This window comes from Hordeum vulgare, chromosome 5H, assembly GCF_904849725.1.
Source record: "Hordeum vulgare subsp. vulgare chromosome 5H, MorexV3_pseudomolecules_assembly, whole genome shotgun sequence".
NCBI classification, from domain to species: domain Eukaryota; kingdom Viridiplantae; phylum Streptophyta; class Magnoliopsida; order Poales; family Poaceae; genus Hordeum; species Hordeum vulgare.
Window position 1 is genome coordinate 528698018 of NC_058522.1, and position 16745 is coordinate 528714762.

Below are 16745 nucleotides of genomic sequence, written 5' to 3' on the forward strand. Positions count from 1 at the left end.
CTCGCAAAAAAAAACTCGTTTTTTTTCCTTCCCGAAAGGCATGGGCGTGCCTCTCGTGAAGGTAAAATCGTGCCTTTCGCGAAAACAAAACCATGCTTCTCGCAAAAAAACGCGATTTTCCTTTTTCGAGAGGCATGACCGTGTCTCTCGCGAAGGCAAAACCGTGCCTCTCGCCGAAGGAGAACCGTGCTTCTCAAAAAAAACAAAAAACGTGTTTTTCACGTAAAATAACAAAAAACATGTTTTTTTGCAAAAAGATTTTAAAAAAATTTCATCCAAAAGTTACGAAAGACTGATGAAAAACCAAAATACCAAAAAAATCTGAAAAAAACCACTCAAAAAGACAAAAACGCGTGTGAAAAAATAATAGAAAAAAAATAAAAAAAACGCTTAGAACACAATACGTGGCAGCAGCTCGGAACGCATCAAGTGACGGCACGCAGAAGGTTTCCGAGGAAGAGCTCGTTAACTAATTGCTCCCGCCCATCACACAAAAGAGAAACAACCTCTGGGGGCTATGGGCCATCAATTTGGCGGGGCTGCTGCCTTGCGTTAGCGGACTGCGACCGTCCATTATTCTAGGCCCACGAGGCCTAAACCCAACCCCCAAACTCCCCGAAATCCCCCAAAGCAGTTCTTCTTTCTCTGCAAGGCAACCGGCGGCAGATTGAAGAACAGATACCTGGTCCAGAATCCAGATACCCACCCTCCTCCTTCCTCTGCAAGCCGGGGCAGATTCCACCCACTCCGTACAGCAGTATTCCCTCGCCCACCGCCGATCGGACAGCGAGAGCGAGAGCGAGAGCGAGATGCCGACGCTGACGAAGCTGTACAGCATGAAGGAGGCCGCCCTCCACAACACCCCGGACGACTGCTGGATCGTCGTCGACGGCAAGGTAGCGCCGCCGCTAGCCCCTCCCTCGTACTTCCCGCTGCCGATCTGGCTTCAGCTATAGTGCCCCTAAGATCGGTAGGTAGGGGTGTGTGGACGCGCTTGGTCGTTGCTAGTTGGGCTTCGGCCCCCGCCCGTAGCCTGTTCGACCGAATGCCTAGGAGGTCCTGCGCTCGCTTTGTCAGTGAGAAGGCTGCAGAAATCGAAACCGAACGTCTCTGCGAGTGACCAATCCTGTGCAGTGGCGATGCAAGGTTTAGTCCTCGTGGGACGGTTGTGCCGTGGTATCTTATTTGTGGAGGCTGTGTCCCTCTGTTGAAAGCAACCGCAGCAGATGCCCATGTTGAGGGCTTTGAACGGAATAGAATTTGTGTCAGCAGAGAGTAGATACGCATTGCAGTACTTGGCAATATGCTCCACTATTCTGATTGTGTGGAGACCTCATGCGGCGTTGATGAATACATTGCAGATTTATGATGTGACCGCATATTTGGATGACCATCCTGGGGGTGCTGATGTTCTGCTTGCCGTGACTGGTAACGCTTCTCTCCTCCTGTTTTCATGTTCTTGTTCAGCACATTTTATTCTCTCCTAGGCCATCTGTTCATATATGATAATCTGTCTGAAGGTATGGATGGCACCGAGGAATTTGAAGATGCAGGCCACAGCAAGGATGCCAAGGAGCTGATGAAGGATTACTTCATTGGGGAGTTGGACTTGGACGAAACACCTGACATGCCTGAGATGGAGGTTTTCAGGAAAGAGCAGGACATGGACTTTGCCAGCAAGCTGGTAGCCTATGCGGCGCAGTACTGGGCCGTTCCCGTAGCAGCAGTCGGGATATCAGCCGTTGTTGCCATATTGTATGCACGAAAGAAGTGATGATCGGTTATAGGTTGATTGAATGACCATTTTGGGGTAACCAACCCATTTATAGCTGATTATGGATGGAGAGATTATGTACTTCTGTCCAAAGGCAAAGACACATTGCTGTATTGAGCCATTAGGTACTTGAGTCAAATATTTGTCAACAAAATTTGCGCTACTATTTTATCATTGCCATTCAATGGATGGATTCATTACAAAACCTGAACCATGTGTGTGATGTAAACCCTCTTACGCCTCGAGGCAGCTGCTGGCACAAATTTCTTCCATGCCATTACTGCTTCTATTTTTGTTATTTTCCGGGGATACGCCAGAGTACTGCTATTTCTGAATATTGTAGTTTTTCAATCTCTCTCACTTCCTCCGAAATAACCCTGAAGACTTTTGTGTAACTTGTTCTTTCGTAACATTCAAGATGTAAAATGGGATTTGGTGGCCCCTCCATTTGAGTCGACATTTGTTGAAAGCTTCCTGTGCAAGCATTTCTTCCACATATTTTCCTATTCGTTTTTCTTCCCCTTGTGTCACCTCACAAGGTGTAGATAGTTGGGCAGTAGACTTCAGAAAGATAGCAGGTAATTTTTGCCGGACCCTCGACACTTCTCTACTGGGGATGTTTCACCATCACTAGGTAATAGTTGGAGAAATTTCTCATGTGCTAGTAACCTGGAAATGTACTCCTTACCTGATTGTATTGTGCAGAACTCTCACTTGGAATGGATGGTGTTGCTTGAAGGCAGAGCAAAAACCAACATGTGGAAGGTGGTGCTGACTGCTGAGCTTCTGAACTCGGGGCTTGCTTGCAACTGCAGCCAGCCAACAAACCAATAGCTACGGGTGAACCATATCCCTGATCCTTCCACTGCACTGCATCTTTGACTCCTCATGGGTATATATGTCAGGCCATAGGCAGCATATGTCCTGTGATCTCCGAGACTCAGCAGAGACAACACCATGAAGCTTCTGAGCCAAAGCATGGCTCCCTTCAACAATGTCCAATTATTCTTCGTTGCAGACGAGGATGTTTTGGAGGGCATGGAAACAGCGCCTTTCAAAGGTAAATTGTTTCCGGGATTTCTTGTGCTGCCATATATCATGACATGTAATGTAATTTGTAGTAACGCTGTTATGTTTCGGTTTCTTTGCTCTGAATGATACAAGTTCCTGTTTTTTGATTAGTAACGTTGCCTGATGATTATTGATCGAAGATATTTTTAGATCATTGGGGAGGTTTGCTCCCTGGTTCCATTACTAGAATGAAAATTGGGTAACCGCAGTCAGTTTTGTACGGCCTCATCTCAAAACACAAAAATTATTTAGGGCCGTCAGTCTGTTTGCCAAACTAACTGCAGATGAGCACACCATTTTCTTTCAGAAGAATGAAAGGTAGAAGGGCACATCTTGTACCTGTCAAAATGGTGCTATTTCGGGGCAAAACGGCGCAGCATACGAGCAGCTTACCCCTTTTAAATTCAGAAGCAACCTGTTATTTATTTTATTTTCTATTTTTTGAAACAACGAGCCTCCCCTCGTCGGTTTCCCTTAAAGAAACCGACAGTCTTACAACATTCAAAAGAGAGACAGCATAAAAAAACCTGGAGCGATATACCCAGGGCAGTTTGGGCATCATCAGTCAAGCAAACTAACATCTACTCCCTCTGTTCCATAATGTAATACGTTTTTTAACTATACACTAATGTCAAAAAACATCTTACTTTACGGGACGAAGGGAGTGGTAGCTTTCAGGTAACTGCACAGGTCCTGAAAGCCAGCTCACACACAGCAGTTTCTTCAGAACTTTTAAACAGAGCGTTTTGGCACTCCCACACAAACTGGAACCAGTCTTGGTAAAGCAAACTAAAGAGCTTATATAACTCAAGGAAGAAAGAAAAACAGAAGGCAGTGTAGTAGTAGAAATTATCCACCCGTGATTCTGGGAACCATAGGGCCCCATCCATGGCTTCTGTTGTAGATCTCCTGCACCATCTGCTTGACCTCCTGGCCCCATCCATGGCTTCTGTTGTAGATCTCCTGCACCACCTGCTTGATCTCCTACACGGCGAGCCCAATGCTTCCTGCTTTTAGGTTTGTCTACCAAGATTTTCCAGTTGGCGAGACGACTGAAAGATGGAAGATAACTCGTGCAGGATCATCAAAACATGTTGCATTTCTGGTTTTCCATATTGTCCAGCAGAGAGCAGTCCTTCCCATCATAGCCTTTTTTTTTGGCTGGGAGGGAACTGCTCCAGCCAGCCAGAAGTAAGATCGTAAGATCATGAACATCATCAGGGCGTCTCACGAGGTCAAAAGCACACAGAATAACATTACATTCAAAATTCAAACAACAAATGTTTGATGAAGAAGTAACTCGTTAAACCTAACAACCAGGAAGACAGCCTGGTACGTGGCAAAGCATGATCGTTCACTGCTGCACGATTGCAATTTTCTAAATTCATAGTGTGCAGATAGAGAAACATTTCATGCCTCTTTTGATGTACATTATAGTTTTGTGATCTTGAAGCCTAGCATGAGTGTTGTCCGGTGCTTCTTTTGATTCTTGTTATCTCTAACACTTGCTTCTAAAACCAGAGGGATCGGTAAAAACAATGCTAGATTATCTCAACCAACAGCATCCTCTCAGTTTCACAAATTATACAAAAACATTATTATGTAACCCATACAATCACTACAAAGAAAGGCAGTCATATGATTCAAATTAAATGTCTGCGTCTGCTATAAAATACAGAAGGTGCAACCGTAATTACCTAAATTGCAGTAACTAAGTTCACCAAAGTTTCCATGGCCAGTATATACCAAACAAGAAAAACATTTCCAGCCCCTTTTAACTTACAAAACACAAACATATCAGCTTTCCTCAGCGCGACACCCGTCTCTTCTATGCAACCGTGGAATTGAATGAACAAATGACCTGTTGCCGCGCACATCATGGAACCTGACAGCGACTTGAAGCTCGCTGAATCTCTTGGGTCTCATTCATCATACATAGTAAGCCAGCAAAGTAGCCAACGCAGTCCAGAACACCAAGAGTGGGAGTGTCCATGGTTGTTTTGTTAGAGGGCTTGCACTAGGCAACCATGGATAGTCATCAGGAGACGGCATGACACAGTTATCACCATTGAAGTACACACGCCGCGGAAACGCCCATCCTTTCTGGAAGGTGAAAGTCTCTGAGTCCTTCCGCATGAGTAGTTCTGACTGCGCGTTTCCAAGCGGACCAGCTTGATTGAGCAAATCATTGTAGAACTTCATTCCCCAGAACATTGCGGTATCATCTGAAAATGAGAGGAATAAGCACATTAGATAGGAGGGACATCTCAAGTCAGAAACTAATTAAAACAGTTCACACCGTGACTTACTTATGCGGCCTCCATATGGTGTAAGTGGCTTATAATTGAAGCTGAACAGCTTTGTGATATTATCGAAGTTAGGATGCTGGGCAACCAAGTTCCAGTCTGTATAATTCATGCGGTAGTTGAAGTTTGTGATGGTGACTTTCACTCTCCAGTAGTCCTTGTAGTTGAGCTTCACATGCCAATGGATTCTTATCGGGCACATGTGGGACGTACATTGGACAAGAGGCTGCCCGGTTAGTTTGCCAGGGCCATTGATGGCAGATTGTAAATAAGGTGAATTGTCACTGTAAAATGGATAGGGTTCATTAGGAATCTGCAGCGAGTTAAAACCTTAATATGAAGCATAGTAAAGAGTAATAATTATTAACTCACTTTACACAGCTTCCTGGACGAGTAATATTGTTTTGGCAACCGCAAGAGCACGTTGGGCAGTTCACAATAGTGTCATTATAAAACGATGAGAGAGATACACAGCAGGTCGGAGTCTTCTGAGCAAGAAATTGGGAGTATGTGCAGGTTACATTCCACGACACTGTCAATAGAGAATTTCTTTTGTTAATACCCGCTAAATAAAGAACACTATCAGCAATAAAGCATAAAACATATATGGAACCAATCTGATGTTTCCTGCATTTGACATGCATTATTTGCAAGTGAACAAAACTCGTTAAGATATTGTCAGGCTTAGCGGTGGCCTGTTTTCAAATAAATATCAGCTAACAACGATCCCAGGTGATGAACTCATCCCCCTTCCGAAAATGAATCACTTCTTGTTTACATGGATTTACCCTTTCCAGTCTTTCACTAATCCTACACATATTATAACATAACATTCATTCACGATTAAGGAGCAGAAGAATGCAGAAGTGATAGTAGGATTTGTTTAGCTCAATTGGTTTAGCTTGCTAATGCATTTGCGCAAAGTATTCAAGCAATATAGAGCAAGCACTGAAGAGCAATAGTGGGCAACTTACTGAGAGCTTGGGTTACCCTGCGCCCGTCTGACGAGTAATACTTGGTAGGCCTGCCAACAAGAGCACGCCCACATGTGTACCCTGGACCTGGGGCCTTAAGGGTGAAGTTCTTTGGCATCTTAACCGTCTTATTGGTAGTCCCAGCAAGACCAACACTAATCTGGAAGGAGGAAGCAGCATTTCCTGGGTCCTGGTTAAATGTCTTTATAACTCCTGCCTTGCAACAGTTGGCAATTTGCTGGTTGAATGGGGTGCCTGGAAGAAGATCGACGATCGTCGGATCTCTCTTGCAGCAATGGGGAGGGGCGCTCTTGAATTTTGAGCAATCACCCTGCTCAGTGGCCTGAGCCCCCACCATCGACCAGATGACCTCTTTCTTTGCCCACGACCACCCTAGCTGCCACCCAGGCGCAGATATGTGTCGGAACTGCTGGTAGTTGAACATTGTGACCGTTGCCTGCACATGACAAGTTTGGAATAAAGATCATGATACAGGTAGAGTGTGACAAGATATCCATAATCTGCTGATAATTGTACTTGGTACTACTATGTAGTTTGCGGCAAAGTTTGCAATCAATCATTAGGAAGCTGTTGATGTGAAGAGTGTCTACTATATTGTTTGTGGCAAAATTTGTAATCAATCATTAGCAAGCTGTTGATGTGAAGAGTGGCTACTGCAAATTTTGTAACACATCATTAGCAAGCTATTGATGTGAAGAGGTGCTACTTACAACATAACCATCCGGAGTCCACGAAATAATATCCCATTTTATCGTGATGTTGCCATTTGGATCCAGCGAATCATAAGCCTCTGCGTGAACAAACAAACAAAGGGTGCATATATTAGATACATATATATGGAAACAAACTAAATAAAGAAGGTGATACACACTAGATACTATGTTTTCAGCAGGATAGTATAGTAAATAAAGAGTAACAAAGAGGTGAGACGCACTAAATAAAGAGGGTTACATCATAATTCCAATTTGCAGGATCTATCCGCTTAAGTTGCCCGCCGGATATTTTCTAGCAGCAAAACAATTGATCGACATGTTTCTACTGATCCCCTTCCCTCCTGGACAGATCTACCGCCACAGAGCTCGACACGAGCAAGTGTGAAGAAGAATCAGCAGAGTGGCAGCGGGGAAGCTCGACAGATCGCCCGTCTCACAGTTATGGATAGCTTCCTAATTTAGCTTCAGAACTCGGACAAGCTCGAAATGAACGGACGGAAGTAACCCAGTGGGATCAAAATTAGAAGCCACCGACACCGACAGCACTAACTAAACGGGAGCGGGCATTGACCAGCGCGCATGGCAGAAGCGTGCGACCGCCTCGTCTCAGCGATGCTCCGCGGCGATCGGGATCCGTGAACAGAACTACAGATTCGCCGGCTCCAGGCACGACGACGAGGCACGAGAGAGGGGGAGAAGGGCCGGGGTTGGGCGGGAAGGGGAGGAACCGAACCTGTGGTGGCCGGCGCGGAGAAGAAGAGCACCGCCGCGAGCAGCACGGCGCAGCAGGCCGCGGATCTGGAGCCCCCGGCGACGCCACCAACCGGCGCCATTTTTCCTCCCGCGCTACCCCACCGACACTCCCCAGCAGCCGCACCTACCCACCCACCGATCCCCGCTTCGCTCCGTACGGCGAGGAATGCGGCCGCGCCCGCCGATGATGGGGGGAGCTGGAGATCTGCGGCGACTGAGCAGGTGGTGGTGGTGGTGGTGGGAGTGGGACTTAAAGCATGTGCGGCCGCGGCCGTCTCCCCAGTTTTTACTGCGACGAGACGCGCTCCGTCTGCGAGTGTGCTCCCTCACGGACGCTTCCTTCCGCGCCTCGGTGGGAATTATATCGCGGGGAGGGGAGGGGGCGCCTTTTTTTTTTCCCCTTCCTCTCCCCCGCGAGGAAAGAGCAGATGTGACGGCCCAACCTCCGAGGTGGTTTGGACTGAAATGCCCTCTGCTCGTACAGCTGTTCCCTATTGGGCGATGGATGTCATGTCACTCATCGGGAGCTGGGACAGGGGCAGGGGCTGCCACCCCCCGCCTATGGCGCTCGTGGAGCGGGTGTTTGGGTGTCGGTCTCGGAGATCATTCTGCGTGAGCAAACTTTGCCTAAATGTGACAAAGTCCGATGCCAAAATGTAGCACATGTTTCAAGCAAAAGTACTGGCCTTGCTCAATTCTGCTTCAACAAACCTTGCCAAATCTGATAAATTTTGGTGTCCAAATAGCATGGCACCGCCCATGAGCGCGCGCGCGCGCACACACACACGAGAGAGACCCCCTCCCCGGCGTGCCCCTCCCTGCTGTGTGAGACTATGCCTATACCGATCTTTCTATTAAGATTGTGATGATGTGACTATAATTTGATTTGAATGACCTATAAATTGGTCTAAGTCCTATCGTACAATGTGTCGTACAAGAAGCTTCTCAAAGGAACCAACTTGGTAAAGTAGTGTTCAACTAGGTCGCCCTATAGGTGAGAATAACGGTATAATTGTTATATCCACATAAAACATAAAAAAAACATTGGTGCTGAAGACATCATCGTCGCACTGGGCAACACACGCCTCAGCCAATGCTCTGCTACCATATTGTTGTCTTGCCATTCAGGATGTTGCTCTCATCATTCTCGCCTCCACCTATAGGCATGGCTTGTGTCACCTCTCTCCAGCCTAGTTTTCATAATGGTTGGAGGACACTACATACATAGGCAGATCATTTGCAGGACAAAGGAGGGTCCTGGCCTCCCCTTGCATGATGAAGATTGCAAGGATAAGCTTGCATTAGTGTTAAACCCTGCTGATCTTCCGGCTTCTCAATCTCCCTAACCTTTGAGACCCCTTCTTCAATTTGGTCCACGCTTCGCCGTTGACTATGTAAGGCTAGATCTGGCTATATCCAACATGTGCATCTTCCAATCCATCAAAGAGCAAATATACCTATAACAAACAGCTCCTTTGGTTGTTGTCTAACTTCAACCGCCACACCACCATTAAAGATGGCATTTCCTTTAGAGACGAATCTTGTTGCAACCACGTCAAGAGACGGTTGATAGGTTCCATGCCACATGTAACTACCGTGTTGGCGAAGAAATAGTGTTTTTGGGATATGGAAGGACGCGTGCCATTTGCTCAAGAGGTTCTAATTTGATTAAGGAAGAGATGTGGTCTTATGAGATTGTTTTTCCTTGGGGTAGAGACTACACTCTACCATCTTTGATAAAGGAGCATATCGGGATGTTGATTCCAAAGAACCAAATTCTACACTACCATCATTTTTAACTCTCACCAAATGTGATGTGAGTTTTCAAGATGGTGTGGAGGTTATGTTTCTTTGGCTATCTAGCTTAATTTGTATAAACAAGCTTCACAGAGGACAATATCCACAACTTGAATTGGTTCCAGTGAAATCACAAGCTAATGGGTGACACATGAGGCAAGCCTCGGTGAATTGCCATGGGTTCAATGTTGTTGAGCTAACTACACTCGGTGAGGAGGTAGATGGAGCGTGTTTGGTACCTCACATGTTGATTTGGTATTTTCCTATGGACTGCAATTGTAGGGAATTTGGATGGCACCTTGTTTTCATATGGCGAAGACAACTCAACAGTCTCGGAAGGGGGGTAATGATGAACATATGGCGAACGTGGGTTTTGCGAGCTCATGCAAATCACTATTTGTGGATTATGAGACATGCCTGGTGTTGTTGGGCGTGGACACCCTTGTACCAAGCTCAGACAATGTTCCTTTTTCTATGCCATAATGTTTGAGTTGATGTATGAAGCTCGGACGATGTTCCTTTCCTATTCTCAAAGGTGTACCCATATTGAACTACCCGGTTGTATAGGACACTGAGTGCAAAATGTTTTCTTTGTAGGTTTCATGCAAAGTATAGTGTGTCGCATTCCATGAGTGATAATATGCTAGGACACCAGGTCATTTTCTCTCTAGGTCTGCCACTGTTTATTTTATGTGGCAATGTTTAGTTGATGCATGAAGGTTGGATGTTTTCTTTTTGTGAGTCAATGTATCAAACTCCGATGCCCCCCCCCCTTTTCCTTGTGAGATAATGGTTTCGTTGTTGACCCTGCTAGCCACATAGTAGCATGGACAATGTTCTTTCATTTTGTAATTTTCTTGTTTCGTCTAGTCAAGACCATATCCCAAGCTCTAGTGTTTTATTTTTATTTTTAGTGTGTCCTTCTCTATAATTTCCTGGCAATAAAATAGCTCGATGTAGTTATTTCGTAAAAAGAACAAGCTCATTGTTGATGGACCATGAAAATAAACCCCAAATAGATAATAAGATTTTTTTGGGTTTAGTTTTACCAGAATTGAAGTTTATTGTTTGCCGTCAGAGTGAAAAAGCACTGCAAACAACAACATCTAAACATTATCTTGGGCTTGTTTGGCATGCCACATTTAGTCACAGACCTAAAAAGGCGTTATGTGACTTTGATGACCTCCACTTTCAACCGGCGTTGTATTTTTATTTTTCTGAAACGAGTCAAAAGATTTACCATTTTTATTAATGAAGAAAAAGAGAGTTGTCTGATTAATTAAAGAAAAATCTTACAAACCCCACATGGACGAAGAGAGTTGCCATTTGTGCTAAGTGAAAATAACTCCCAAGCTGATCACACCGTTGCCCTGTTTTGAATCATAGCAATTCATCATGTGCAGACAGAAAACACGGCATGCAAAGAAGATCCATGCACGCAATTAATCATCTCTCCGTCGCTCTAAATATCAGCGAAAGTGATGCAATACACGGACAGCAAAGCCTCGATGTGCCATTCCACTTGCCCGCTGTTTGCTTGCTGGCCCTTCTGCGTTGCCGTCGATTTTTGCAACCAACTGAACAGTCGGGCGGGCATCATACGGAACGAAAAAACCGTGCTCTCCCTAAGTCCAGAGCCGCGAGGGGCAGAACCGGGAGGCGCCGTACTCGATCACCACCAATCTTGTGGGGAGTTCATTAAACTAATGGCATGGGGTGGTGGTGACTGTCATGTGGGTCTAGCCAAACCACACATGCGGACCGACACCTCGGGGAATAAAGAAAGGCAACGCGCCGTGACACAGCGTCTCTCCCTTCTTTCTGTCGGTGGGACGAAAAGGGGAGGGAAAGGAAAAAAAAAACATTCGGAGGCCACTCATCAACAGCGGTGCACGACGCGAATTGCAGCTTGGGCGGCATGGGCGCGCGCGCGCGCGCGTGAGCCCGGTCCACCAACTAACGCCGTGGACGGACGGACGGACCCCCGTCGCCGTCGTCACTGGTTGGTGCCGCCGGTATCTGGACGTACCACCAACCCCCATCGCGTGCGACCGATGCGGTTAACGATTCAAGAATCGTTTTTTCTAAAGTTTACGTACGTATTTAAAGTTCCTGTTTTTGTTGTTAATTGGTTTCTGGCCAGCATCGGGATCCATCCCCAGCTGTCTGTGTTAGTGTCCGGCTCTAACGACCCTCATGGACATGTTCTTTTCTCCTGGTTTTTTTCTTCTTCTTAATCTTGGAGCGTGAGATGAATGGAGTTTCATTGTAGCTGACGAAGAGACTAATAATGCTCCGGCCGGCCCACGCGCCAGTGAGGGAACGGAATGTAGCAGTTGCCTCGACGTCTGCGTGGTTGAATAGCATGGGTATGGGCATTTTCAACAGCATGGTGATCCGTATTTTTTTTTCTGTATCCGTCCGTGAGCAGAGATGTAAAAGGCCACCATCTCACGTTGTTCGTATATATTTTAAGTATTTTATTTATGAATAAATCAAATAAATTTCATGCAAACATGACGGATTTTATATTAACCGGACAAAAAAAATTCTACATTTTAGACATATTTTAAGTAAAAAAGATACCCTACATTAGTCTACGGACAACCGCGACGGATCCCGTTGTCTTTCCCATGTCCAGCAGACTGCAAAAAACCCGGAGGCATATCCCCCTAACTTTCCTATGTCTGGCTGCGTTGCTTGCCGGAGTGGCAAAGAGTGCGCTTCAACCGGGGGGGGGGGGGGGGGATGGGAGGGGGGGGGGGTCCTCCGCTTTCGTGGAGCCTAGACGGGGGTCGGCGATGGTCTGATATAAAAAAACAGACATGTCACAGGTTGTACAAGACAGCGACGCGCCGAGATGGGACACAAGCTGAGACTGCCTCCCGTGTTCTACTTTCCCTCGATGTTGGCGATAGACGCAGATGCGCTGGTCACTGACTCATCGATATTTGTGCAGCTGGCTTCTTTCTCTACCGACAGGGCACGGCTACGTTTGCGTTGACGATGGATGGCGTGATCGCAGGCCCCGGAGGCGCCGTACGACACAACGTCGCCCATAATGGTCGCACCGTCGTGCTCCCCAGCGTGCCTCCGTGGAGCAACTCATCATTCGTCTGCGAGCTGACTTGTGATGACCCATAAGTATAGGGGTTAATCATAGTCCTTTTGATAAGTAAGAGTGTCGAACCCAACGAGGAACAGAAAAAATGACAAGCGATTTTCAACAAGTTATTATCTACAAGTCCTGTGAGTAACATTGATAGATAATTTTGTAGCAAGATAATTCATAACAAGTAACAAATAACAATAGTAGCAAGTGTGCAGCAAAGTGGCTCAATCCTTTTTATAACAAAGAACAAGCGTGAAAATTCTCTTATCTATACCGGAAATTGCTTTTTGAGGCCGAGCTCCATGGAGGCCTCCAAAAGCAAATTTCAAATTTTGTGAAAATTTGTATTTTAATATTTCAAAAAATTCTGGAAAAAAAATACACGTATGCCTTTTGGGTACCTTTGCTTACACACGTATGCCTTTCGGCTTATGTAATGACCTGCCACCTTTCAAAGATGTATGATGGCTATATTCTCTGACTTTTGTAAAAAGATTGTTGAGGTTTTCATGGATGACTTCTCCGTTTACGGGTCTTCTTTTGATGATTGCCTCAGCAACCTTGATCGAGTCTTGCAGAGATGTAAAGATACCAACCTTGTCTTGAATTGGGAGAAGTGTCATTTTATGGTTAATGAAGGCATTGTCTTAGGACATAAAATTTCTGAAAGAGGTACTGAAGTCGATAAGGCTAAGGTTAATGCAATCGAGAAAATGTCATGTCCTACAGATATCAAAGGTATAAGAAGTTTCCTTGGTCATGCTGGTTTCTATAGAAGGTTCATTAAGGACTTTTCTAAGATTTCTAGGCCTCTTACCAATCTCTTACAAAAGGATATTCCTTTTATTTTTGACGATGATTGTGAGGAAGCCTTCGAAATACTTAAAAAGGCCTTGATAACTCCACCTATTGTTCAACCACCTGATTGGAACTTACCTTTTGAAATCATGTGCGATGCTAGTGATTATGCTATTGGTGTTGTTCTAGGATAAAGAGTTGATAAGAAGTTGTATGTTATTCACTATGCTAGTAAAACTCTAGACAGTGTCCAAAGAAACTATGCTACTACGGAAAAGGAATTTTTAGCAGTCGTGTTTGCATGTGAAAAGTTCAGATCTTACATAGTTGATTCCAAAGTCACTATTCACACTGATCACGCTGCTATTAAGTACCTCATGGAAAAGAAAGACGCTAAACCTAGACTTATCAGATGGGTTCTCTTGCTACAAGAATTTGATTTGCATGTTGTCTATAGGAAGGGTGCTGAGAACCCCGTAGCAGATAACTTGTCTAGGTTGGAGAATGTTCTTGATGACCCACAACCTATTGATGATAGCTTTCCTGATGAGCAATTGAATGTCATCAATACTTCACATAGTACACCGTGGTATGCTGATTATGCAAATTATATCGTTGCCAAATATATACCACCCAGTTTCACATACCAGCAAAAGAAGAAATTCTTCTTTGATTTGAGACATTACTTTTGGGATGATCCTCACCTTTCTAAGGAAGGAGTAGATGGTGTTATTAGACGTTGTGTACCTGAACACGAACAGGGACAGACCCTACAAAAGTGTCACTCCGAGGCTTGATGACCCACAAGTATAGGGGATCAATCGTAGTCCTTTCGATAAGTAAGAGTGCCAAACCCAACGAGGAGCAGAAGGATCTGACAAGTGGTTTTCAGCAAGGAAATATATGCAAGCACTGAAATTGTCGGTAACAAGTGATTGTGTGGTGAGATGATTCGTAGCAAGCAACAAGTAACAAAAGTAGCAACAGTGCAACAAAGTGGCCCAATCCCTTTGTAGCAAGGGACAAGCCTGGACAAAGTCATATAGGAGGAAAAACGCTCCCGAGGACACACGGGAATTTCTGTCATGCTAGTTTCATCATGTTCATATGATTCACGTTCGTTACTTTGATAGTTTGATATGTGGGTGGACCGGCGCTTGGTTACTGCCCTTACTTGGACAAGCATCCCACTTATGATTAACCCCTCTCGCAAGCATCCGCAATTGCGAAAGAAGAATTAAGACAAAGTCTAACCATAGCATTAAACTAGTGGATCCAAATCAGCCCCTTACGAAGCAACGCATAAACTAGGGTTTAAGCTTCTGTCACGCTAGCAACCCATCATCTACTTACTACTTCCCAATGCCTTCCTCTAGGCCCAAATAATGGTGAAGTGTTATGTAGTCGACGTTCACATAACACAACTAGAGGAAAAACAACATACAACATATCAAAATACTGAACGAATACCAAATTCACATGACTATTATTAGCTTGACTTATCCCATGTCCTCGGGAACAAAAGTAACTACTCACAAAGCATAATCATACTCATGATCAGAGAGGTAATGAGTAGCATCAAGGATCTGAACATAAACTCTTCGACCAAATAATCCAACTAGCATCAACTACAAAGAGTAATCAACACTACTAGCAACCTTACAAGTACCAATCGGAGTCGCGAGACGGAGATTGGTTACAAGTGATGAACTAGGGTTTGGAGATGAGATGGTGCTGATGAAGATGTTGATGGTGACAAGTCCCCTCCGATGAGAGGAGTGTTGGTGATGACGATGGCGACGATTTCCCCCTCCACGAGGGAAGTTTCCCCGGCAGGATCATCCTGCCAGAGTTCAAGATTGGTTCTGCTCAAGTTCCGCCTCGTGGCGGCGGCGAAACCACAAAAAGCTCCTCTCTGATTTTTTTCCTGGATGAAACCCTCCATATAGCAAAAGAGGGGGGCCAGTGGGCGAGTGGGCTGCCCACAAGCCCCCATAGCGTGGCCTGGGGGGGTGCCCATGCCGTGCAGGCTTGTGGGCACCCCCTGGTGCCCCTCTGGCACTTCTTCGGCCCAGTATTTTTTATAAATTGGGGAAAAAATCCCCGTTGATTTTCATGGCGTTTGGAGTTGCGCAGAATAGGTATCTCAACTTTGCTCCACTTTCAGACCAGAATTCTAGTTGCCGGCATTCTCCCTCTTCTTGTAAACCTTGCAAAATAAGAGAGAAAAGGCATAAGAATTGTACCGTGAGGTGAAATAACAGCCAAAGAAGCGATAAATATTAACATGAAAACATGAGGCAAAATGGACGTATCAACTCCCCCAAGCTTAGACCTCGCTTGTCCTCAAGTGAAATCCAAGCTCAATAAATATGTCCACATGTTTAAGGAGAGAGGTGTCGACAAAACAAGATACGAACATGCATGCATCATTGATGTCTACTACGCAACCTTCTCCTTGTAGACGTTGTTGGGCCTCCAAGTGCAAAGGTTTGTAGGACAGTAGCAATTTTCCCTCAAGTGGGTGACCTAAGGTTTATCAATCCGCGGGAGGCGTAGGATGAAGATGGTCTCTCTCAAGCAACCCTACAACCAAATAACAAAGAGTCTCTTGTGTCCCCAACACACCCAATACAATGGTAAGTTGTATAGGTGCACTAGTTCGGCGAAGAGATGGTGATACAAGTGCAATATGGATGGTAGATACAGGTTTTTGTAATCTGAAATTACAAAAACAGCAAGGTAACTAGTAACAAAAGTGAGCACGAATGGTATTCCAATGCGTGGAAACAAGGCCTAGGGTTCATACTTTCACTAGTGAAGTTATCTCAACAATGATAACATAATTGGATCATATAACTATCCCTCAACTTGCAACAAAGAGTCACTCCAAAGTAACTAATAGCGGAGAACAAACGAAGAGATTATTGTCGGGTACGAAACCACCACAAAGTTATTCTTTCTGATCGATCTATTCAAGAGTCCATAGTAAAATAACATGAGGTTATTCTTTCTGTTCGATCCATCATAGAGTTCGTACTAGAATAACACATTAAGACACATATCAACCAAGACCCTAATGTCACCTAGATACTCCATTGTCACCTCAAGTATCCGTGGGCATGATTATACGATATGCATCACACAATCTCAGAATCATCTATTCAACCAACACATAGAACTTCAAAGAGTGCCCCAAAGTTTCTACCGGAGAGTCAAAACGTGTGCCAACCCCTATGCATAGGTTCCCAATGTCACGAACCCGCAAGTTGATCACCAAAACATACATCGAGTACTCACATGAATCAAACGAGTGCCAATCCATATGCATAGGTTCCCAATGTCACAAACCCGCAAGTTGATCACCGCAGATAGACACATGCAAGACATACATCAAGTGTTCTCAAAGACTCAATCCGATAAGAT

The 16745-nt window shown here is 45.0% G+C and overlaps 2 protein-coding genes and 1 pseudogene across 2 annotated transcripts; 2 read left to right on the forward strand and 1 right to left on the reverse strand.

The window, feature by feature from the left end:
• The first annotated feature begins 639 nt into the window (after positions 1 to 639).
• LOC123452280 (cytochrome b5) lies at positions 640 to 1985 on the forward strand. Its single transcript, XM_045128914.1, has 3 exons — positions 640 to 896; positions 1362 to 1428; positions 1521 to 1985. Exons 1-3 carry the CDS (start codon positions 810 to 812, stop codon positions 1772 to 1774), a joined length of 408 nt encoding a protein of 135 aa, XP_044984849.1. The 5' UTR covers positions 640 to 809; the 3' UTR covers positions 1775 to 1985.
• Positions 1986 to 2515: 530 nt separating this feature from the next.
• On the forward strand, positions 2516 to 10155 carry LOC123452281 (annotated as a pseudogene).
• LOC123452279 (COBRA-like protein 3) lies at positions 4465 to 7966 on the reverse strand. The gene is made up of 6 exons (XM_045128913.1): positions 7593 to 7966; positions 6857 to 6936; positions 6126 to 6582; positions 5524 to 5683; positions 5155 to 5435; positions 4465 to 5070 (listed from the first exon to the last, which is right to left on the reverse strand). Exons 1-6 carry the CDS (start codon positions 7690 to 7692, stop codon positions 4775 to 4777), a joined length of 1374 nt encoding a protein of 457 aa, XP_044984848.1. The 5' UTR covers positions 7693 to 7966; the 3' UTR covers positions 4465 to 4774.
• Positions 10156 to 16745: the final 6590 nt, after the last annotated feature.